The following is a 24,208-nucleotide window of genomic DNA, read 5'->3' on the forward strand; positions in this document are numbered from 1 at the left end:
TTGTTCCAGCACGAAAAAGCAGCAGAGTTTAGGGCAGAGGTACGACGCTTTCATGTACCTTTCAGTCGGATCTCGGCTCTGGAGACAGGGCGGCATGTTGAAAAAGATACTTTGTAGCAAGTATCTCGCACGTTAGTAGGAAGCTGTCAGGCTTTTAGCGCCCACGATTTGAACCGGGGGGATGCCGGGCTGCCGCTGTGGCGTTTTCTTTTTTTCGTCTTCTCTCTGCTTTTCTTCGTTGAGATTTGGTGATGTTTTTTGGACCAACGTTACATAGACACAACACAAGCAGAAGAAGATGATGTATGCGCTGCTCCATGCCCTGAGTGCATGATAATACTAGATACCGAGAAGCATGTCGTGGTTGATGGAGTGATCTGAGATGGCGCCATGACGTCGCACGCTGTCAAGTCAATGCTCCATGCAGGGGTGCTCCGTCTACGACCAGCAAGAAAAACACTCGCCAATCGAGCGGCATTTTCTTCTCTTTTTCTCTCTGCTGTATCCGTATGGCATGACACGACGGCGATACGACCAGGGCCAGGCCTGGACGGCAGCCCCACCGTCTGGATCAGACAAAACGTGGGCCTCGATCCAGTGTGGGCTCGCTGGGCGATTTGTGGGATGGCGACCAATAAGTTGGGCGAGAGGCGATTTGTGGGAGAGCTGGAGCTGGCCGGTGCCTGTGACGAAATGCCACACCCACTCCGGAACCCCTGTGGCTTGGCCGCCAAAGAAGAAACTAGAGCAGAACACAGAGAAGGAAAAGACGAATAGAAGAAGAAAGAAAAAAAGTTGGTGTGGAACGGAACTGTGGGTTGTTGCAGTGCGTGGGCTCTTTGTGTGCTGTACCTTGCTTTTTCTGGGACCTGCTGCTGCGTCCTCGTATCCCAATCCACGCTGGCCCGGTGCTGACGTTTTGCGTGTCTCTGGCTTTCCTTTTCAAGCAGTGTCTCCGGCTGCTTTTCTTCTTTGTCTCTTCTTCCTTCATCCTCTCCTCTAGACCAACACCTTCAGTCGCTTGTATCCCTATTTTGGTCTGATCCTCTGTGGACTTGGGCCTCTTCACTCTCGCTTGACCTGTGATTGCTATACCTGGTAACATCACCAAGTCGTGCTTTGCAAAGACACTCGTTTCTTTGCTCGGCTTGAGCTCGTTCGCTTTTTTTTGGGACCGACGATACTATCCTAATATCGCCAGTTTTTACATACATATAAAGAGAGAAAAGCATAATCATAATCTACTAGGCCAAAGACACGCAAAATGCCTTCTTCGTCCACTCTTCTCACTCTGGCCACGGCCGTCTCGGCGGTCAACGCTGCCTACCAGGGCTTCAACTACGGCTCGACCTTTACCAGCGGTCAGCCCAAGGCCCAGACCGACTTCGAGGCCGAGTTCAAGACGGCCGCCGGCCTTGATGGCACCAATGGCGCCTTCACCAGTGCCCGTATCTACACCATGATCCAGGGCGGCACCACCAACTCACCCATCAGTGCCATTCCCGCTGCCATCAGCACCAAGACCAGTCTGCTGTTTGGTCTCTGGGCTTCTGCTGGTGACGCCGCTTTCGCCAACGAGATTGCCGCTCTGAAGAGCACCATTAGCCAGTACTGTGGTCAGCTGGACGGCCTGGTTGCCGGTATCTCCGTTGGCAGCGAGGATCTGTACCGGATCACTCCCACCGGTGTTGCTTCCGATGCCGGCCCCGGAGCCCAGCCCGGAACTCTGGTCAACTACATCAACCAGGTCCGTGACACCATCAAGGGCTCTTGTTTGAGCAAGGTGCCCGTTGGCCACGTCGACACCTGGAACGCCTGGGTGTTGGACTCCAACAAGCCTGTGATTGACGCCTCCGACTGGCTCGGCATGGACACCTACCCCTACTACGAGAACACCAACACCAACGCCATCGCCAACGCAAAGTCTCTGTACGAGTCTGCCCTCACGAAGATCCAAAACGCCGGCCCTGGCAAGGACGTCTGGGTTACCGAGACCGGCTGGCCCGTCAACGGTAAGAGCTCTGGCGACGCCGTGGCCTCTGTGAGTAACGCTCAGGAGTACTGGCAGCAGGTTGGCTGCCCCAACTTTGGCAAGACCAACGTCTGGTGGTACACTCTTCAGGATGCCGAGCCTAGTGCGCCCAACCCCAGCTTTGGCCTCATTGGCAGCTCCTTGACCGAGAAGCCCCTGTTTGATCTTTCTTGCGCCAATGTCGACACCAACCCCACGAACCCGACCTCTTCTTCGGCCCCCAGCAAGCCTGCTAGTTCCTCTGCTGCTGCCTCTTCTTCTGCGGGTTCTTCCTCTTCCTCATCATCTTCATCTTCTTCTTCTTCCGGCTCTGGTTCCAGCTCTAGCTCTAGCTCTAGCTCCGGCTCTGATTCTACTAGCACCTCAGAGTCCCAGACTACTGGGTCTTCAGACTCTCAGACCACCGCCTCAGAGCCTCAGACTACCGGTTCCTCTGGCTCTTCTGGCTCTTCTGGCTCCTCTGGCTCCTCTGGCTCTCAGACTACTGGTTCCGAGCCTCAAACTACCGGTTCTTCAGGCTCCTCCACTCCTGGCGGCGCTGGTGCCGGTGGTGTTCCTCCCGCCTCTTCTACCTTTGCCTCTGTGCCTTTCCCCACTGCTAACAGCACCGTCTCTACTGGTGGCTCTCCTACCGGCTCTGGATCCGGCAGCAGCCCCTCTGCTCCCTCGTCTACTGCCCCTGGAAACAGTGGTAACAAGCTGGGCTCTTTCGGAGCTGCCGCTGCCGCTGTTGCCATGGCTGCTATTGCTCTGTAAAAGTCCAACAATGGTCTTCCTGCAGACTCTCTTCATGAAACAGAGAGTGAGATTACCAGGAGAATGGACGCGAGGGGGATACATGTACTGTGGTTGAGGATTGCATGTTAATGAATTGTATGGCTTCTATGCATACTTATCAGATGTACCAAGAAAATAGGTCGTTTGGTTCGTTTATGCCCTGACGTCTGGCTTGTGAAAAATTCGCTGCAGACGGATTAATGAAGGGTTATGACATACTTTGGGTTAAGAGGGTTTATGGATTACATGGATGAATGAACACACTCATTTTATTATAGAATATACTATCAAGAGTCAAAAACATAAAAGAATTACATTTACATGAACTCCGTTGCGAAGACTTGGATATAAATACCGTCCTGAAGATCTTATACCTCCCAACGTCCATTTGTTTTATGAGTAAAGGATACCCTTCTGATTTATATCAAGCCTTATATTAGTCTAAATGATGCATGTAAGCCAGCTTGATGTGAGACATCAAGGTGCGGCGGCAACAGAGAAGCTCGCCATCGGCTAGAGATAAGCCACATGGTAGACGCATGGCTCCCCCATTCCCCAATGAGGCCATCGTGCCATCTTCAAGAAGTTGCAGCGTACCATCGAAGAGCCTCTAGACGGTATTTAAAAGCTGAAGTTGAAGCGTGGCTAGGCATTTCCTTCTTGAAGGCACCCTGTGACTGGATTGTCGTCGATATATGACAGACCTCTCATCCCTCTTCTTCACTCAGCTCGCCAAGAATTTCTCCTACTCAGATGCATAAATTTTTGTGACTCAAGAACCAGATTCAAACCCAGGGCAATGTCATACAGGTAACATCCTTTTGACGGCCTCAATTGGCGTCGGATGAAGGCTGAGATTGTTGAGATGGGAATGAGAAATGGAGTTGTGACTGAGGCAAGTGTGGCGCTGTCTAGGCTTTATACGACGCAATATCTATGCTGTGTACATCTTCATGTAAAGGGATTACAAAGCAGCTTAGTATCCCATTCAGTCTTGACCTTGTCCGAGATAGAACAGCCTTACAAAGGAATACATGTTCTCATACGTGCAGAATTCCGCTGCTCCAAGCTCAAACTCCAGCTGTACCTCTGATAGGTGCTTCTCAAACACTGCATTGAGCATCTTTCTATTCTTCCCCTCAATGTATCTCATCAGATACGCAATGGTGATGTGGAAGCCATATGTGTCGTGGTTTGGCTGTCTCAGCCCCAGCGCATCAGCAAGTCTATCTCGCAGCAATCGCATGCGTTTTTCCTCTTCTGCAGTAGCTCCTTCGACTTCCAACCCGATGAAGAATTTGGCTCCGTTGAATCCCCGAATTCTCATCTTGTAGGGAGGCGCCAGACCTTCCTTTTCCAGCTCCATGCCCAGCTGTCTTAGCTTCTGGGCGAAATCCTCGGTGACTTCTTCTAGTAACCGTCCTTCGAATCCGGGAGGTCGCTTTCCGGGAGTGACTTTATCGCCGTGGATTCCGCCATGGACGGTCATGTGCCAAGAGTCTTTGGGGAGGAGATGGATGAGCTTGGATAAGACGGGGTGGGAGCTTAGTGATTTGTAGACGCTGTTTAGGCTGGGCTGGAGAGGAGAGTTGGCGGGTAGATGGCAGATTATGGTGTTGCCGGGGAAGCGCTGGACGATTCCATCGGATGAGAATTTGGAAGGGATGCCACGGGGGTAGAGTGGGCGTTGTTTGGTGCTTTTGGTACTTTTGGTGGCCATTGTGTCTTGAATGATGGTGAATGATTTGTCTAGCAGAATCGGAACAAGATAAACAAACGAGTTATCTTGTAGCAATTCGATTACTTTATAATCCATGGCCTTGTAAGAGGCACGTGGGCTGGACAGCGGGAACGGTCGCTGATAGGTGGGAACGTCGCTTACGGATAACGCGTGCATTTGGATTGCGTTGGTGCAGCTAATCAGACAAGAACATGACGATGTTAATAAGCCAATGGCATGAAACTATTACAGAGAGTTTGACTCTTGCAGGCCAAGATTGGATTTGGTCGGTTCATATAATCAGCTTTGAGCTATTCGATTTACTGTACGTTGTATCTCCTCTACCATCTGGCATGCACTTTGACAGTTGCTTACGTATAACATTGATAACATAAAGCATCCCCAGAAATGCTTTTTCTTCGCCGTCGTCTTGTATAATGATCTTGGATATAAGACACCAAACTATAATTAGCACATCAAAGCACCGCTTCCCAAAACAGCCTAGCCCGCTGATTTAAACTCCTGTAGTACGTGCCGGGGTCTCTTCATCTTAGCTCCACCTCCAATTGGAGCTTTCGTGTCTTTCTTTCATCCCATCACACGACAGCGACAACAGCCTCTATCGGCGTCTGTTTCAATTCGCAAAAAGACACGAATTGAGAAGTTTAGCTGCTCACACACAATGGCTCGTCGAAGCGCTTTCAAGACCGCTATTGCGTCATGCGCATTCGTGCTGGCGGCCTGTGCGGCGGCGTCGCAGATCAAGGGAAGCCATGCTGCCATTGAGAGCCTGAGCTTGGAGGAGCTTGATGGCCGGCTTCAGGTACGGTGCCGTTCCGTTTTGTAATTTGTCTTTATATCAAAACATACGTTTGACTAATTGGTGAGTGAATAGACATGCCCCGTTGTCCAGGAGCTCAACACCGCCAAAGCGGCCCATTTCGAAGCCGCGCCCTCGTCCCTCACGACGCAGCTCTTCTCGGTGCTCTTCCCCGGCTCGCCCGCCGTGAATGCGCTGCTGGCCACGCTGTACATCTCCGGCCCGCCCAACTTCCTGCTCGCCCTCGTCCCGACAAACATCGATCCCTCCTCGCTGTCCGTCATGGTGGCCTTTGCCGTCGGAGGCCTTCTCGGCGACACGCTCTTCCACCTGCTGCCCGAGATCTTTGTCGGCGAGGACGAGCCGGACAGGGCCCGGTTTGTGCTTGTCGAGCCGAACCGCAACCTGATCCTCGGCCTGGGCATACTCGTTGGCTTCATGACGTTTGTGGCCATGGATAAAGGCTTGCGAATTGCGACGGGGGGCGAGGGCCATGATCATTCGCACGGACACGCGCATGGTGACGAGAAGCATGCTAGGACGGCAGATGTCGGTCTTTCTACTGGAGCAAACACCGTCCAGGGCGAGGCCAAGTTGAGGAAGAAGGGCGACAGCAAGGAGGTTCAGGCAGATGAGCAGTCACAGCTCAAGGAGATTAACCCCAGCGTAAAACTAGGCGGATACCTCAACTTGATGTAAGTCCTCCCGTCTAACTGCAACCCAAGCTTTCCGAGTACGTATACCTATCTGATACTAACCACTCATTGCTTGTCATCCAGTGCCGACTTCACCCACAACATCACCGACGGCCTCGCCATGTCTGCCAGCTTCTACGCCTCGCCCACCATCGGCGCCACCACCACCGTCGCCGTCTTCTTCCACGAGATCCCCCACGAGGTCGGCGACTTTGCGCTGCTCATCCAGTCCGGCTTCTCCAAGCGCGCCGCCATGGCGTCCCAGTTCGTCACCGCCATCGGCGCCCTCATGGGCACGCTCATTGGCATTGCCGTCCAGGAACTCGGCTCTGGAGGCGCCGACGGCGAGGCGATGCCGCGAATTGGGGGGCTCTGGGGAACAAGCCTGGTAAGTTCTTCTTCTCCAATTTGTTTTTCATCTTGACTTAACATCTCTTGCACTAGACATGGGGCGATATGCTACTGCCGTTCACGGCTGGCACGTTCCTGTACGTCGGCACCGTCGCCGTCATCCCGGAGCTGCTCGAGACGGGGCCCAACAAGGGCGAAGAGCTGCGGAAGACGCTGACGCAGTTTGCGGCCGTTGCAGCCGGGGCGGGCATTATGCTGTACATTTCATGGCATGACTAAAAGTGTAAGAAGAGGCAAAATCTAGAAAGAAATAGATTTAGACGGGATAACGCTAGATATGGAGGCTTGATGAGATACACATGCAGAATTAAGATCCAGCATACCTAGGTCTATATGATATGATACGTTAGAAACGTCATGAGCACCAAAGATTTGTTATTATTTTCCATCATCTACCACTTTATTCAAGAGGCAGCAAAAGTCACGATTGCTACTGCTCTTCTACAAAAGGACTCATGCCGAAACTTCAGAACTCTGTGCATCATATCCATTCATCAAAAATGTATAATAAATAGAAGAAAAACTACTTCATAACCAATGTTTAGACCATCTTTCTTTCCATGCGCTATTTCATTATTCCATCCAAAACAAAATAAACAACACAAAAGGGTCAATCCGCCACCACCCCCGTCTATACATAATCTGTTCATGATGCCTTGGTAATTTGCCATCATCGAAGAGAAGAAAGGAATAGGGCAAAAAGAAAAGGAAAAGAAAACAGGGAAAAGTCGGTATCTTAGAAAGAAAGAAAAAAGCAAAATAAAGGAAAGCATCCATCCCAAACCCCAGTCCACCTCCCCCAGTCCACTCGTTTATTGTGCACCCAACTGACTTTTTTTTTCTATCTTGTTTCTTTAATGGTATCATGTGGTATCACTTCATCCCTTTTCCCTCCTTTAACCCATTGAACACACACTTTTGGAGATGTTTAATCCTGGAAAAACTTGATGACTTGCTGCAAGTCTCTCAAGCCGACGCCGTGCTTAGGATAACAAATGTAGACCTCTTCACCCAGAGCGCCAAACTTGGATCGGAAGCCCGCCTTGCGACGGAGACCCAGGCTCTCGACGATGGAGCGATACGTGGTGGCAAGGAACTTAGCCCGAATGCCGTGGAGGTGCTCGCCGGGCGTCAGCTTCTCTGACACGCCGACACCAAACGTCACCTGGCCGGTGACACACGAAAGAGCGTGCTCGATGAGGATCTCAATAGCTCCGTTGATGGCGCCGGGGAAGTCGAGCGCCCATTTGACCTGCCAGCCGTGTCGGGGAGCCAGCTGGGCCAACACCACCATGGCGTGGACCTTGCCGTCCTTCTCGGCAGCAAAGTAGCGGCGGTGCTCCATGTCGACCCAGGGGCGCACCTCGGTCATGTGAACCTGTTTGCCCTTGCGGTTGGCCTTCCAGGCCTCGATCTGCGGCTCCGCGCGGCTGATGAAGTCCTCGTCAGCCTTGACTTCGTGGATCTTGATGCCTTCACGCTCGACTCTGCGGGCCTTGGGGCCACCGGCAGGGCTCTGGTGTCTGGCCGTGTCAACACGCTGCTCTTCCGTGCAGGACAGGGTTCGCCAGCCCAAGTCGTGAGCCAGGATCCTCTGCACGTCGTACGAGACAAGCATCCACATGGGGACCATGTGAAGCTCCGTCAGCACATATTTGATAAAGGAGTTGATGACGTCCGTGTACTGCGACTTGTCGCAGAGAGGATCACCAGTGACCATGGCAAACTTGTCTTGTCGAACAAATCCGACAGCGGCACCAGACTTGTGTCTCCAGATCTCGAACCGCTCGTCGAGCCAAGAGGTGTTGGAGGCATCGCCGTAGTTGGCAATGAGCTTCTCGACGGGAGGAGTGTGGAGTGCGGCATACTGCTTGGTGGTGTCGGCCTCGGGATGGGGCAGACCGGGCTTGCGGTCGGGGAGGGACTTGGGGTCGCGGTAGAAGAGCGAGGCGTTGCGGACGTCTCCGAGCTCGAGCATCCAGGTCACAATACGCTCAAGGCCCAGACCAGCTCCAGCATGGGGCGGCGCACCCAGGTCGAAGCCGGCTAGGTACTCCTCCATGCCGTCTTCCGCAATGCCGGCAGCGGACATGTTGGCGCGCAGCTCGGCGGCATCGTGGATACGCTGGCCACCGGAGCAAATCTCCTGACCACGGATGAAGATGTCGAAGGATCGGGTCCATCTGGGGTCCTCGGGGTCCTTGTGGGTATAGAACGGACGGGCATTTGTGGGGAAGCGGTCGAGAACGTAATAATCAGTGTTGAACTTCTCCCTGACGAGCTCACCAAGGCGAATCTCATCGGCAGTGGACAAATCTTCCTCAGGAGCTTCACGACCATCGTCCCTCAGCATCTGAAGGCCGTCTCTAAAGTCGAGAACGAGTGTCTCATCCAGATACTTGAACTCGGTGCTGGGCCATCGTTGTTTGAGAACCTCAACCTCGGGCATGGCGTAGACGGCCTTGAAAACATTCTTGAGGAAGTCGTCAAGCACCTGGATGACCTCATGGTAGTCATGCTCAATGGCCATCTCGAGATCAAGACCAGTGTACTCGGTAAGGTGGCGATGAGTGTTGGAGTTCTCTGCACGGAAAACGGGGCCAATCTCGTACACGCGACCAAAATCGGCGGCGACGGACATTTGCTTGGCGAGCTGCGGGCTTTGGGCCAAGAAAGCCTTGCGGCCAAAGTAGTTGACCTTGAAAACGGAGGCACCGCTTTCAGTGGCGGCGGGCTGAAGCTTGGGAGTATTGATCTCCACGAATCCAAAGCCCTCGAGGGTTTCACGGAACTGGTGAGAGACCTGGGATCGAATGCGGAACAGCGCCTGGTTGGCCGGGTGCCGCAGATCAAGAATACGTGAAGACATGCGGCTGCGCAGAGCCTCTGGGGGCCTGTAAACACTGAACGGGGCATTCTGGGCCGGGTTCACGAGCCACAGGCCGTGGATATCAACCTCGGCGTGGGACACGGTGGCAGATCGCACAGGCTCCGGGGGCGCCTTGAGAACGCCGTTGATCTGGAGCAGAGACTCGGCAGGCAGCTTCTGCACCCACTGAACCATGTCCATGTTTTCTCTCGAGAGGACGCCCTGGATGGAGAAGGTCTGGTCACGCAGCAGGAGGAAGTCGAGGGCCTTGGAGAGCTGGCGCTGGGTATGGATACGGCCACGGAAGTTGACTTCTGTGCCAATGGGCAGCGTGTCCAGCTCGGCAATGGTGTTGAGCTCGTAGGGGTGCGTCGGCCAGTCAGAGCCGCTGCTGCGCACGCTGTCAAAAGACGTGGTAGAGTTGTCCATGCTGGATCGCGGAGAGCTCGGCGCCGACCTGCGGCCCTCGTTCATCGTCGCCAGGATCTTGCGGGTGGCCTCGCTGTGGACGGCCGGGGAGATGGGCGAGGTAGGCATAGCTTGCGCCGACATCGTGGGCGTCGCAGGCGTGGGAGTTTCGTTGACCATGTACTGGTGGTAGCTGCTGCGGTTGCTGTTGAGGCCGCCAGCGTGGTAGTTCTTGGGGACTTGATCGCGAGGCACGGAACGGTCAGGACTGGCGCGTCTGCTGCTTCTTGTGCTGTTGGAGCGAAGCGGAAGGCCAAAGGCCGACAGGATAGGGGAGTTTCTCCCGCTGTCGGTGGACGGCATGGTGACGATATAGAGATGCGGGATATCAATGCGAGATGGCTATGCTATGGGGCGTTGCCTGAGCAGGGATCCGATCAGATGCCTGGCAACGAGAGAAAGAGACTAAATAGCAGCTCAGAGAGGGCTCGCAAAACACCGCGGTGAAAGTAGCTGCTACTCCTGGTGCTATATCCGCGGAAATTCTGGTCTGATTGGCTGCCGGCGAGAAAAGTCGCACAATGTTGAGACGAGCGAGCGATGTGTGGCAACGGTTTATTCCCTGCCGGAGGTCGCGGGGTTCGTTTTGGCGGGGTTAAGAGACGGGCGGGCGATAATTTCGGGGGGCAGAAGTGCCTGGCGCCTGCGGTGCAGCCCGCTGTAATTGGTCCGACGCTGTGATCCCCTGTAGGCGCGATGATGTTATCGAAATCTCTGCCCTGACAGCTCCTGTGTCGTATTTCGCCTCCGCGTGCCTTGTTGCTTCAGAGTCAATGACGTGGAACTGAATCACCGCGAACGTCGAGGCGGAGAGCTGCGCTTTCTCAATGGGCTTTTATTCGCGGGCCGCTGAGCCGTGGGGGGAGGGATGGCTATTTTTGGACGACTGTCACAAAAGATGGGAATTGGCTTGGACTTTGTATTTGATAGGAAATAGGTTGTACGCTTTATATCGAGAGGATGGTGTGCTGAAACCGGAAGTGTGGCAAAGCAAGGCGCGGGACTTTCCTCTTTTTCTTGGATGAGAAATCTGAAATCTCCTTGAGCCACAGAGGCGGCGGCGAGTCAATGACGGCGATGATGAAGAGAAAGGGAAGAGAGAGAGAAGCCACAGCAGTAGCTCTTGGCGAGGCTTGCTCTGGTCTTATAGGACGCAACGAGGCGTTCTCAAGCAACAGCCAATGCTGAGTCCACTACGACCTAGTTTATCACCGGTTCACAAGCAGGTAGGCGTAATCATTTGGTAAACAGCCAATGCACTCACTGGGCGACAAAACCCGTTGCTGCAGTGGATGCCGCCGAGGATGCTGGGGGCAGCTGAACAGGGGGGGTATCAGCAGCAAAGAGACATCAATCTATGCACGATATCAAGTCCAGGCCAGCATGGACTCAGCCCAAACAGGCGCGAAAACTCGTCGGATGGCCGAACCGAGCAGGAGGGGCTCGTCCTCTGACCTCTCCTCGGCAAGCTCGCGGGCCCCTGGCCGTGGTGCAGAAATTGCCAGCTCCCTTGACTGTGACTATCATCCATCGTCTTGCTGCCATCAGCCCAATCTCCACCCGCCGTCAACGCTGGACTCCGCCCGAGCCCGAGCAGCCTATCCGCCTAGCACGGGACGGAATCAGTGCGAAGATTCTGCCAGTGCCATTGGGTCGAGCGCAGCCGAGGGGGTGGGCGCCTGCAAGAGGTTTAGTAATAGCAGAGTAAGTGTGTACCTCGATAGTCTGATATCAAATCTCAGCCTATACTCTTTAGCAAGCAAGTTCTGCACTAAGCGCCGTGCTGACTGAGCCCGAGCACATGCAGCAGTGGCTGCAACAGTGGCTGCAACGGTGGCAGGGATTTCCCCTCTGCTGCCTTTTGCTTGCTCTGGAATTGCTCTTCTGCCTCTAGTTTCTGCAGTTTCTGCGCACCGTCGGCCGGCACTGCATGTCTAGTGCCGTCCGGCGTCGCACGAGATACACGGATGGATGATTAGCGGACAGGCGGACGGGCGCTAGTGCGCAGTCTGGACGCCCAGCTGCTCGTGCTGCAGCTTCCAGCGCTTCATTGTCTTTTTTGCTTTCCACGCTCTTTTTTCCAGCTAATGCATGATTATGTGCTCTTTCACCCAAGCAGCGGGTTGCTTGCAGGCCCCGTTTCCCGTTTCCAAATGATGAATAACATGCATACACGGCTATACGTGCAGCTCTGCATGCGGTGACTCTTTGTTTGGAGGGGACGTCCATGATGTAATTGTGCCATTTACGGGGCTGTTCCCCCTGCACATCACAAGTTCCCGAAACCGTCAACAAAAGCAATTACCAGGATCTGGTTGCCCATGTTGTTAGGTAACCAGCAATTGGGAGTGAAAGGCTGCAGATTTTATCGGGCATTAAAGTACGAGGCAACCAATGTGCCTATGCAGAATCTGCCAGTATATCGCGCTCTGCCCTATTGGGGTAATGCAGCGGATGCAGCAGCAACTTCTACAAGTAGATCTTCATTTGAAGTTTCTCCTAGTCTATTTCACCTTATCGAGCGCCGTTAGTGCCGCTGCTTCTGTGCACTTTTGCACTCATCCTGGCCGAGAGCGGCTATCGGGGATATACCTGCCAATCAACGGAATCCGCAATGTTGTACTTTTCGTTCTTCTTTCGGTGTGCAGGTAAAATCAGCCATTTACAAAGTCGAAGTTTTGCAATGACGTCAGAAGGTGAAACGGTTCCTCAACTTGAGCCAGACAGCAGCTCGGTAATTTGAACTGCTTTGCCTAGGCATGCAGAATACTCCCACAAAGATGGAGCATCAAAATCATGTGCACTGAATAGGTAGAAGAAAAAGAAAGGAGAAGAGGAACCGCGCGGCAAAGCAAGCGATGCCTTGGCCCGGCATCGTCCGATCAGCTCCTCGGGAAGGAATCAATTAACCAGAATCAAGTCGATACTGCGAAACTGCGATACGAGCAAGAACCGTTGGGACCCGCCTATGGAGCACCAGACGATAGTCGAACTGCACAGTACGTCATAGCAGGTCTGTGCTCCGATTTCGACTTCCACGATTTTCCATCGCTGCAATGCGACCGTAGCACTGGGTTTTTATTACTAAGGGCCATTCAAAGTGCCACTTTAGGCAAGGTGCCCTGGAAACTGCCAAAAGGAACTGATGGATGATAGTCTGGTTTCTAGAAGTCTGCAAAATCGAAAATCAAAACAACGACCACGAATCGTTCAGCCTTTGCCTTGACAAGATCGGCGTAAAGCCCTCCAGCCATTCCCTCATAGTCCAGATTCCCTCAGCCCCAGCAAATAGTCTCTCTCAAAGAAGCTTTGCGCCGATCCAGCCTGCTGGTTGCTGGGGCTCAGCTAGCGCAATATCGAACCCGCTCCCGGTTTTCTTACTGCTGCGTCTCCACGAATTAATGCTACCCCAGTTATTCGGTTGCATCTTGATTTCTCTCTGTTCGCTCTCCCTTTAGCGTTGTATTGCGCGTATATGGTGTAAGATACACGTATAGAGCTCTCGACATCTTGGCAGCGAGTTTCTCGTGAACCAACTTGGTCGTTGGAAAACGTTGCTTCGCGACTGATTATCTTGGCCAGATAAGCCCTAGGCCCGAAGCCACACGAGTCGGGCAAAAAAGATACTCCGTCAGCGTCCTCAAGTCCGTGTACAAGTTCCCCTGAGCAGCGACTCGCTATCCAGACTGTGATCGTCACCAGCAGCAAGGCACGCGGCACGGTACGATACAGTACTATCAGCCACCTTGACGCCATCATCGCAGGTATCGGCGCGTACCTCGCCTCTTTTCGTCCACCATCTCATCATTTGTGCCGTACCTTATCCGTGCCTCGCGCCACCCACCCTCCTTGCCTCTTCATAGAATCAAACTTTTTCTCCTCTTCTTCCTCTTCTTCCACCATCCACGCCCCTCTTCCATCCGTCCACCCCGCTGTTTCGTTCCCCAGAGCCTTCTACAGCCAATCCCCGCTTGCCCTGCCTTTCCGTAGAAGCCAGGCTACGCTTGTGGCAGTCACCAAATCATCGCTCAACAGACTCACGGCGTATGACCACCGCGCGCCTCTCCCATGGAAGTCGTCCCGGAAACCATCAGGAAACCGACTGTGCCGGAGCCTGACGACTATGTCAACCCCTTGGAGGCAAGTTCTCGCTGGGCCCTGAATGCGCGTGCGCAGGCCATCCGCTATGCATCCAGCCTCGGCTTCAGCATCTCCAACCGCACTGAGCCTGCCGCTCCTACACCGTCCACCGAGTTCTGGGTTGATGCGACCCTCGCCGAGAGCAAGGGGCCCAAGAAGATCAGGGTCGAGGTGTGGACGCCGCCTCGTCTATCCATCGGGCCTCGAGCAGCCGTCGTGGCTCTCCATGGAGGAGGATGGATTCTCGGCCAGGGAACCGACAATGCTCGCTGGGCATGCGCCGTCATGACCTCGCTGGATGCCGTCGTCTTCACCGTCAACTACCGCCTGGCGCCTAGCCACCCATTTCCAACCGCCATCGAGGACTCTGTCGATGCCATCCTGGAGATAACCAAGCGCGCCGCCCAGTTTGGCATTGACCCCAGTCGCATCATCCTCTCGGGCTTTTCCGCAGGTGCCACCACGGCCCTGTCCAGCTGGCTCATCATGAATGACCCGTCCCGCTGGAATTACACCCTGCCCTTCGCCGTGCCTCGCATCACGGGCCTCGTGCTCTTCTATCCCGGCTTGGACTGGACCATCAACAGGGCTGACAAGAGGCTGAGCTGCTCTCGTCCTGATCTCACCCTGTCCAAGGGTTTGACGGACCTGATTGATGCCTCATATGTCTTCCCCGCCATCCCTCGCCACAAACGCGCAGATCTTCGGCTGTCCCCGGGCCTGATGCCGGATGACATTATGAAAAAGTTACCGCCCATTCATCTCTGCTTGTGCGAGTATGATATGCTTCTCGCAGAGGGTACCCGCTTCGCAAAGAGACTGCAGAGTCTGCAAAAGACTGTCACTTTGCGCATTGTTGCGGGCGAGAAGCATGCATGGGACTGCCCCCCGCCAATGATACAAAAAGAGAGTGTCGAAGTCGAATACGCAGAGGCGACTCAGGCCATTGCCAACTGGCTCGGCCAGGCGCACGACACTGACAGGGAATCGATGCGATCCATGAAAACAAAGCGTTTGCGGATACCCCGGCCTAGTTTCATCTCTCGATCAAAATCAGCTGGTCCCTTTTGACCATGACTTTTTTCTAGACTTGGTTTTTTTTTTTTTTCCCCTTTTCTTTTCCTTGATTGGCGACTCATAGCGTTTCTCTTATCCTTTTTGCTTCCCTCCTCCATTATTGTGCTTTTCTTTACTCCTCTTGAAATTGTCTCGATCATACCACAGCACTGCGTTGCACTTGGTAGACAAGAGTAGACAAAGACAGACAGACAGACACGTTGGTAGAGAAAGATGGACTGCAGCCAGACTAAGAGACTAATTAGCGGACTGATTATTGCTGGCGTTGGAGGAGGGAACATGCATAGAAGCGGCGAATAGGCGATTGGGATGTTTATCTGATATAAACGAGACCTGGCTCGAAAGATGCAAATGGACTTTTCAATTTGATTTGATAGTACACGACTGAGAATTAACAATTGAATGAGTTTTATATATCAAGGCTATGTCTTGGCATCATCTCTTACTTCCCGTGGCGCTAAGCTAAACTTCCCGTCTTTACTTGAAATCCAGGAGTTTGGGTTTTGCAAGACTGTCAGCCATGGCTGTCTGACATCCTCAGACTAAACTACACCGTTGATTCATCTCCTTTTCATTCACGCCCCTCCTCTAGGACGAGTGTTTATGCAAGTTTGTATTATTAACACTGGACATAACGTGGCGTTCCGACATGCAAGCCCAATAACACCTTTGTGTTTGATGAACCTTTGATACTACTTGCCTACTTTATGGTCTCTTGGAAATCGGATGACCGGCAGCGAGTGGGAATTTCATGCGAGTCGGGCACGTGGGGGAAAGCCTTACAAGGCAAGATTAACTCTCGATGAAGACCATGTGCCGGGTCTAATACCAGGTCTAAATGAGCAGACGGAGAGTTATGAATCGTTTTTATTTGCTTGTGATATACGGGGTATAGTATTTCTTAAAGGAAGCTAAGATAGCTATACTGTGGTTGAGACGATATGCGGCTCGGATGGTTCGGGTAGGCTACTGGGGGATCACGGGGGGGAGTGAGTGAGACCACGAGGTGGCTTGTTGGAAAGGGTGATGAATGGTGTGAATGAATCAAGATAAAAATAAAATGGTAATAAACTAGTTGATGGTCCTAAATGAGGTTGGCCACAAGAGTGAAGTCGGGATGAATAGGGACGATTAAATAGATGCGAGAACGCGGGTTTAGAGTGCTGACTGAATCTGTGGCGTGGTTGAGCTGCCGAGGTGACGGATGGTCTTATGAGTGCCGATGGAGGGAGGGGGATGACTTTGACGAACACACCCGGATGCCATGTGAGGCAATTAGGCTTATTAGTTCATTTTCTTTTCTTTGTTTCATGTGAGCATAAGAGCGGATGCCTTGTTTGGTAATACATGGACGATGAGCGATACTATTGTAAAGAGGGCAGTGCTACCCTGGACGGCGAGAAAGGTGCTGCTAGATTTGACCAATTTTGCAATCTTCAAGGTCTGATAACTTTCTGATTCTGTTTATGTTTCAACTTCTATAGAATCGCGCGGCTTAGAAAGCAATCACAGGACAGTTTCAAAGCATAAGGCAATTACTCAGTGGCTTACGACTAGAAGGAGGCTATCAAAAGACTCCGGCTTGTCTTATGGCTTTGACTCAGATAGACCAGTTACAAAGTTGCTATCAGTATTTATATCTTCAGAATGAAAAGTAGAGGAGTAGCGACTTGGTAGACTTCATGTACCGGGGTTTCTGCTGCTGTTCACGAAACAGACTATTGCCAGACGATGCATGCGCTCTCCGCCACATTATTAGGCCCGGGTTCTTTCTATAGCAGAGGGGATATGCTTCAACAATGATGAGATGAGTCTTATTTCTTCAATTGAAACTGCTTGTGCTCTTGAAACACACAAGTAAGTGATTGAGATGATTCAAAAATGCGATGCTCTAGGGTAGTAATGCCTGTACTTGGTTATCCAATGTCTAAGTGCCCAATTGCATATAGGGATTTCTGCTTCAATTATGCGATTCACTCTCAGCATGATAATACGAATTTCAATAAAATGCTTGTTGGAACATCTTCCCACTAAGATGATAGCTTAACTTCTATCATGGTGGATTGAGCTGGATATCAAGTTCAAGCTCTCTTTACATACCGGAGGGTTTACAGCCCTTGATCTCTCTTTCTAGCGTCTGATGCTATTGAATAGGTACTACTTGAGGCTTAAATAAAGTCGCCGCAGTTGCTTTCAATTTTGATAATCGGAGTCACGCATATATCATTGAACATTCAGATACTTTTACTAGTTTATTGGCTGTGGCTACTCTCTTCCGAGCGAGCACATCATCAAAGGGACATGGAGTGTTTCGTACATCTCCAAGATGCCAACATGTTTAACCCCAGCTAATAATGGGACTATTCGAACTGAATTCGTTTCTTCGTTAATTACCAATATGTACTCGGTAGATCGTGCTAATAACTTAACCAACTAGTAGGTATCAATCAATCAATTTACCACTTGGCCTCCTTGCTCTCCACGAAGCCCTTCAGAATGCCGACAATCTTGTCGAGAGCGGCCAGGTAGACCCTCAGGTCCGTTTGGACCTGAGTCTCATCAGCTCCGAGCTTGGAGTAGAAGTCCTTGCGGTATGGGCAGGCGCTCATGGCAGCGCTGAAGATGGGCTTGATCAAGAAGCTGTGGTGAGGCTTCAGGGTCGAGCCGTATGCGTTTCGGAAGGAATCGGCAAGCTCCTCGGACTCCTTGGCCACGTTGGCGCTGAGGGCGAGGCAGGTAAATTCGAGACCACTGTTTGGAGGACCTTTGGTTAGTCTTTGTACGTTTCTAAGCCTTTTGGATGTGTATGAGCTGCAGAAAAGCTCAATTGTACGTACCGAACCAGCCACAGAAGACCTTCGGTGGCAGTGTGCTTCTTCGCCTTGAGCTCGTTGCGGCAGAGGTCCTGGACATTGGTGGACTCGGCGGGGGCGGCGAGTTGGCGTTCACGGAGTTTCTAGATGTTGAAAGAAGGCATTGTTAGCTACTGGTTGTCTCAACGGTTCTGTCGAGTGGACGGGGATGCACGCTGCAACGAAGCTATAGACGTACCTTGACGTTGCCCAACAGATCAGACTTGACGGGAGAGAAGGCAACAGAGCCCAGGAGGTCTACATAGCCAGATTAGAACACTCTGGTCTCTTGAAGATATCGGTCCATGCTGCTGTAGCTTACCAAACATGGTGGTCAAGGACTCGGCAGCATCGAGGAACTGGGTGGTAGCAATGGCATTGCCATTCTCGGCATCAATGGGCACGTCCACAAAGGACTGCTTGAAGGTGTGGACGATGGTGGCGCCGACGGGGATTTCAGGAGCAGACATTTTGGATAGGTTTTTTTTGCTTTTAATAAGTTGCAAAGTAAAAGACAGAAATGGAGGATTGGAATTGAATTGAGGAGCTGGAAGAGAGAAGAGGAAGGAAAGATGAAGACGCGATCGGGTCTTTGGGTCGGCGGTGAATGCTCGACATCTGGCCTGGAGCTGGTGGGGCAGAGAGGCACAGGTGGGGTCGATTGTTGGAGAGCCAGCCAGGAGAGTTGAAGAGAAAAGGGGTCGATGGGGGAGGGGTTACGAATCTGCAGCAAACTCAATGGGGCTGGATGATACGAGCACTGTGTCGTATTGGTTTTAGTATTCACAAGACTATGATATTGGATAAGTAATAATGATATGGATGCTCGAGGGTGTTTATTTTTGGATGTAATTGTAAAGCTCAGTATAATTGTGTACTATCTAGCATCAAGAGCCCTAAGCAAAGCATCTAACAGCTGTTATACTGGCTCTCTATCCCACTAAAGATGGACCCGTTTCAAGACTGTGGCCGCGATCCGTATTTCCCTGGCTGATGCCCACTCTGCTGCATGTAGCTAGGTACTCCGCATTTGCTCCAGAGAAGCGTGACATGCAACCAAGACTTTTGATTGACAGATTGCAATTGAGCTCTGGGCATAGAGACGCTGATATATATCCCGCTTACATAATGTCGGGCAGCAGAGCCAAGTTTTGGTATTACGCGTCAATACTCCTGTTAGTCTGTATACGACAGATAGAATCACTCGCAGCGCTGATCAGTTATCACTGGCAAGCCAGCATGTATGTTTCTGATTCTGTCACAACTGAAAACGGATTGCCGTCTTGACCACTGATCACCACTCTTTTTTATACGCAAAATTGACGAGTGATGATCCAATCTTTGCCCAACTCGGTGATATATCATTGTTAGTCCCACGTGTATCTTAAAACCATGGATGGCTTCAAGCTCAGATCTGGCAGATGAGCGGCGCCAACCGCCAGAACTAGCGCCGAGACAATCACAAGCTCTACACTTACTAGCCATAGCCAATCAGCCAAGGAAATGGACATGTTCTGCCTCAAAACTCACAGCCCAGGAAATGCCAATACACGCCATACGTCACCGTGTCCACCCGAGAATAAAACGTCCCCCTTCCAAAAACTGCTTTCGTTCCTTTTTCTTTAGGTAACGAACATCCCACCCCAGCTCTTGGCTGATGTGACGTCACCGCCCCCCTCACAAATGAACAAGGCTGGCCCCTCCACTTTCGATGCGAACCGGCCAGAGCTCGATCCGATGCTGCGCCAAGACGTGCAACGAAAATGGCAAAACGAAAACCTGGATCAATTGGCCAGAGATGCAAAAGTTGGGCCGCTACCAGACAGATTAGCTTTGCATAAAATCATTTTACCTCAGGTAAGTTTGCGGATCCGAGTCCCCCAAGGCTTCAAATCCCTGCTGCGATTCGGCTGTCAGCCCCGTGGCGCCGCCAGCATCTGCCTCGTACAATGAAATGAATCCCTAGTTCTAGGCCTAGTATCTTTGCAAAAATGAGCTGCAGGCACTTTTCTTTAGTTCAGCTAGCGCTCTTCGGGTCGATCTTCGTCATGGTTTCATGCTGTGCAAGTCTGCTGAGCTTGAGCCCCCGCTTCCTTGACGGCCGCGATCTTGGCATCGACTGCGCGCGTGCTATATATACGATTGTTTCAGTTGGCACCTCCTCTACCCTCTAGTGTCTTTTCCTTCTCTCAGCTTTCATTTCGTTTTACTTTTCAGATACCCAAATTCGTTTTTTACCCAGCTGCATGTGTGCCTCGTGATAGCAGCTTCTTACCTACTTATTCATTCCCCTCCCCTGTGACGAAACTCACCAGCCATATTCTATTACTAGTAGCGTTTAACAATGGCCGCCCCCAAGCCCGCAGAAAGCGGAAGCCATCGCGGCCTCCACGGCTTGATAGACAACTTAAAAGACAAGCTCCACGACACGAAGCTTCACGATGTCAAGGTGGCCGCAATCAACAAGAAGCATCAGATTGGTAAATTTGGAAACCTGTTCAACAGCAATCACCGCCACGATGAAGAGCACGAAGTGCGCTGCGACGAAAAGAGAACTAAAATCTGCGAGTCTCACCGATTCCAATCGTTCTTCCCTGAGCGAGATGGCAATCTCATCAAATGGTATATAGACGGACGAGATTACTTCTGGGCCGTGTCTGTCGCCCTGGAGCAGGCCAAGGAATCCATCTACATTGAAGATTGGTGGCTCTCACCAGAGCTGTTCATGCGACGGCCGCCTCACGAGAAGCAAGAGTACAGACTCGATCAGATTCTGAAGCGAAAGGCCGATGAGGGAGTCAAAATCTTCGTCATCGTTTACAAGGAGGTCGAAGCTGCTCTGACTTGCAATTCGGAACACACCAAACACGCCCTGCAAGCGCTCTGTCCGGAGGGCACTCCGGGATTCAACAATATCAACATTATGCGGCATCCGGATCACAATGTTCTCGAAAATGCGGCAGACATGACAATGTACTGGGCGCATCACGAGAAATTTGTCGTCATTGACTATTCTATTGCCTTCATCGGAGGCCTGGATCTCTGTTTTGGCCGGTGGGACACCCGAAGCCACCCGCTTTCAGACGTTCATCCAGACGATGTGACTGCGGAGATTTGGCCGGGCCAGGACTTCAACAACAATCGAGTCATGGACTTTAAAAAAGTACAGGACTGGCAGAACAATGAGGTCAGCAAGGCTGATTATGGCCGCATGCCTTGGCACGACGTCTCCATGGCTGTCATCGGTCCTTGTGTCCTTGACATCGCCGAGCATTTTGTTTTGCGATGGAATTTTGTCAAGCGAGACAAGTATAAACGTGACGAGAGATTTGACTGGATCATCCTCGAGGGCCGTGAAGGCGAAGACGAGGACCTGGTCGGCGTGCAGCGGCCCAAGCACCCGATGGGAGACTACGTCAAGCATCCTTTAAGCCCCCTAGCAACCAAGAACCTGCCTAACCGGGGAACTGTGCATGCGCAGGTGGTGAGATCTAGTGCCGACTGGTCCAGTGGAATCTTGACGGATCACTCCATCCAAAACGCGTACTCAGAAATCATTCGCGCTGCGGAGCACTATGTCTACATTGAGAACCAATTCTTCATCACTGCCACTGGCGAGCATCAATCCCCAATCCACAACACGATTGGAAGGGCCATTGTCGATGCCGTAGTCCGGGCTGGAAAAGAGGGCCGAAAGTTCAAAATCATCATCGTCATTCCCGCCATTCCAGGATTTGCGGGTGATCTTCGAGATAACGCTGCCTCTGGCACGAGAGCCATCATGGATTACCAGTACAAGTCGATATGTCGAGGGGAGCACTCCATCTTTGAACAAATCAAAGCTCAGGGAGTGGATCCTACCGAGCACATCTTCTTCTTCAACTTGAGATCTTACGACCGTCTGAATAAGACCCCTGCAATCACCGAAGCGGAGGAGAAGACGGGTATTAAATACCAGCAGGTCCAGCGCGTTCTCGCCGAAGACATTATGAGTGAAGGCATTCACGGGACGACAGATCCCATTGAGCATGAAAGGGATAACCACATGGGCCAGGAATACGAGAAAGAAAAGGCTCATAATGAGGCTTTGCAAGCAAAGGAGACGTTTGAGAAAGCCAAGCCGCAGGAGGAAGTCAAAACTTCGCCTACAGTGGCACATTATGCCATGGCTGGCCAACCTTCTTTGGAAGACGAGGCCTGGTCCGAGTCGGATCCAGCATCTGAGATTAAGAACTGGGTCCAAGAGGAGCTTTACGTACATGCCAAGATACTCATTGCCGACGACCGAGTAGTGATTTGCGGCTCGAGCAACCTGAACGATCGCAGCCAGCAAGGAAACCACGACAGTGAGTTGAGTATCGTTATGGAGGACACCAACATCATCCAAACTACCATGAACGGAAGGCCGTTTGAAGCAGGATACCACGCAGCCACTTTGCGACGGATGCTCTGGCGAGAGCATCTCGGTCTCCTCCCTCCGCAAGAATTTGATGCCAACAACGACATTAATGCAATGCCGCCGAGCGTTGAGCCCAAGAATAATGTCTATGATGATGACGACAGCTGGAAGTTTGTAGAGGATCCGCTTAGTGACGAGCTGTGGGATATGTGGACAAGTCGAGCAGATCGAAACACTGACCTCTTCCGCCAACTGTTCCACGCCGATCCAGATAACAACAGTAAGTGCTCCGTAAACATCATATCTGAGGTTACAACTGTATCTTCACTAGCTAATACAAAGAACAGTCAAAACATTTGACGATTACAATCGCTTCCTTCCGCCTACGGGCGTAAAGCCTGGCCACATTTTCGACCAGTTCATGCCGCCCGAGGAGGCGAAGAAGAAGCTGGCAGAGATCAAGGGCCACCTGGTGTGGATGCCAATGGACTTTTTGAAGGATGCGGAGATGGCTGAGCGGGGGCTTCAAGTGAATGCCTGGACGGAGAGTGTGTATACTTGAGAGGCTTGTTGTGTAGATTTCTCTGGCTTGCCGCCACCGTGTGTTGGGAAAAGTGAAGCAAAGATACCTAGGTAATATATTGTAATGCGTATTGATTATGAACGAGTTGTTTCTTTGGCTCTCGCGCCTATAGTGTCTCTATACTGTACGTGGCCTATCTCAAAATTGAACAACATTGGTCAATCAAATGCCTGTATTTCGTGCATCTATCAGAAACCCCGTTGCAGAAGCGAGGTCGCATATCCGGTCGCATCAAGCGCCACTACCGGGGCCGCAACAAGGATGGCTAGCTGTGAACCACTCCTTTAGCGAGGACGGTCAGACTTTGGCGCAGCTGCTTCTCGAGGTCTTCTCCTCTACGTGACAAAGCAAATTGAGAAGAAACGGTACAAGGCTGGAAAAAAAAAAAAAGACGGCACATACAGTAGCGGACTACGCTGGTGGCATGGAAGCGCCGTGCTGGGTAGTCGTTGTGACCAATAGCAGCGGCGAAGTGGTCACATTTGGGGACATCACTTGCATAAGTCTGGGAGATGAAGACTGTTTAAGCTTGTGATGGAGGATGAAAGACTTGCTAGTGGTTCTCATATCGGTAGGTGGTTTGTCCCCCCTTTTTCCATTTCCTACTGTAAATATTGATTCTGGGCTTTAGTGAGAGAGGAAGAAAAGAAAAAGATGGAGTGTATGAGGTTGAGAAGACGTAGATGTTGGTTACTAAGTAAACTCGTCTAAATACACGCTCGACTTGGAGGCAAAGAGTAGAGTGAGAACAAAGAGACAACTCTAAACAAACCTAATCGTAATGCTATGGAAATGCCTAGTCACCGCCTTCACATTGTGGTCGCATGAGTCACTCTAATTGACAGACCCTGGCTCGTTCGCTTTCTCTTGTCTATTGGTGCCCAAGCAGCAAACAAGCTCAGCACTCAAACCCAGATCGGCGGCAACGCGCGGCAAATGCTTCTGTTTCAAGGCCATATATAACTACATTACTTAGGCAAGTAATGTACGTAAAACTCGACATAAAAATCGTCAATTTCTAAATATATGCTTCTTTGTTTCACCTGTTTTCTGGCCCATGCTCGGCACTCACGTACATATCACCCCACGACGTTGCGTCCCCCAAACAATGGCGATAATGCAGGAAATCCGGTCTGGTCTCTCGTCTTTATGCCGGTTCGTTCAGGGGTCTTCCAGGTTGACATCCCCGCTAACGACCCAGACCAGCGCGCCGCTTTTTATTCACGGCGGCGTTAGCGACTGTTAGAGCCCCCCCTGGAGTGGGCGGTGGCGCACATTACAGCAGCTCATCATGCCTAACAGGCGCCGGGCCCCCGCTGCCGCCAGCAGCTTTGTCGCCCAACCCCCATCAGCGGCTATTCTGGA

The 24,208-nt window shown here is 51.8% G+C and overlaps 7 protein-coding genes across 7 annotated transcripts; 4 read left to right on the top strand and 3 right to left on the bottom strand.

Annotated features, from left to right (window-relative positions):
• Positions 1–1,264: 1,264 nt before the first annotated feature.
• TGAM01_v207529 (murein transglycosylase) lies at positions 1,265–2,788 on the top strand (the record flags this gene model as incomplete). The annotated part of the gene is made up of 1 exon (XM_018805562.1): positions 1,265–2,788. One exon carries the CDS (start codon positions 1,265–1,267, stop codon positions 2,786–2,788), a length of 1,524 nt encoding a protein of 507 aa, XP_018661222.1.
• A 1,009-nt stretch (positions 2,789–3,797) lies between these two features.
• TGAM01_v207530 (hypothetical protein) lies at positions 3,798–4,529 on the bottom strand (the record flags this gene model as incomplete). The annotated part of the gene is made up of 1 exon (XM_018805563.1): positions 3,798–4,529. The coding sequence occupies one exon, from the start codon at positions 4,527–4,529 to the stop codon at positions 3,798–3,800; it is 732 nt and encodes a 243-aa protein (XP_018661223.1).
• A 682-nt stretch (positions 4,530–5,211) lies between these two features.
• On the top strand, positions 5,212–6,674 carry TGAM01_v207531 (hypothetical protein; the record flags this gene model as incomplete). The annotated part of the gene is made up of 4 exons (XM_018805564.1): positions 5,212–5,352; positions 5,425–6,044; positions 6,129–6,432; positions 6,489–6,674. The coding sequence occupies 4 exons, from the start codon at positions 5,212–5,214 to the stop codon at positions 6,672–6,674; spliced, it is 1,251 nt and encodes a 416-aa protein (XP_018661224.1).
• Positions 6,675–7,383: 709 nt separating this feature from the next.
• TGAM01_v207532 (aspartyl-tRNA synthetase) lies at positions 7,384–10,095 on the bottom strand (the record flags this gene model as incomplete). Its single annotated transcript, XM_018805565.1, has 1 exon — positions 7,384–10,095. One exon carries the CDS (start codon positions 10,093–10,095, stop codon positions 7,384–7,386), a length of 2,712 nt encoding a protein of 903 aa, XP_018661225.1.
• Positions 10,096–13,860: 3,765 nt separating this feature from the next.
• On the top strand, positions 13,861–15,003 carry TGAM01_v207533 (hypothetical protein; the record flags this gene model as incomplete). The annotated part of the gene is made up of 1 exon (XM_018805566.1): positions 13,861–15,003. One exon carries the CDS (start codon positions 13,861–13,863, stop codon positions 15,001–15,003), a length of 1,143 nt encoding a protein of 380 aa, XP_018661226.1.
• Positions 15,004–17,465: 2,462 nt separating this feature from the next.
• Positions 17,466–18,331, bottom strand: TGAM01_v207534 (glycolipid transfer protein; the record flags this gene model as incomplete). The annotated part of the gene is made up of 4 exons (XM_018805567.1): positions 17,466–17,760; positions 17,847–17,965; positions 18,061–18,119; positions 18,184–18,331. 4 exons carry the CDS (start codon positions 18,329–18,331, stop codon positions 17,466–17,468), a joined length of 621 nt encoding a protein of 206 aa, XP_018661227.1.
• A 1,874-nt stretch (positions 18,332–20,205) lies between these two features.
• TGAM01_v207535 (hypothetical protein) lies at positions 20,206–22,822 on the top strand (the record flags this gene model as incomplete). Its single annotated transcript, XM_018805568.1, has 2 exons — positions 20,206–22,540; positions 22,608–22,822. 2 exons carry the CDS (start codon positions 20,206–20,208, stop codon positions 22,820–22,822), a joined length of 2,550 nt encoding a protein of 849 aa, XP_018661228.1.
• Between the last annotated feature and the right edge of the window lie 1,386 nt (positions 22,823–24,208).

Source organism: Trichoderma gamsii (assembly GCF_001481775.2).
Source record: "Trichoderma gamsii strain T6085 chromosome Unknown Scaffold_28.2, whole genome shotgun sequence".
NCBI classification, from domain to species: Eukaryota; Fungi; Ascomycota; class Sordariomycetes; order Hypocreales; family Hypocreaceae; genus Trichoderma; species Trichoderma gamsii.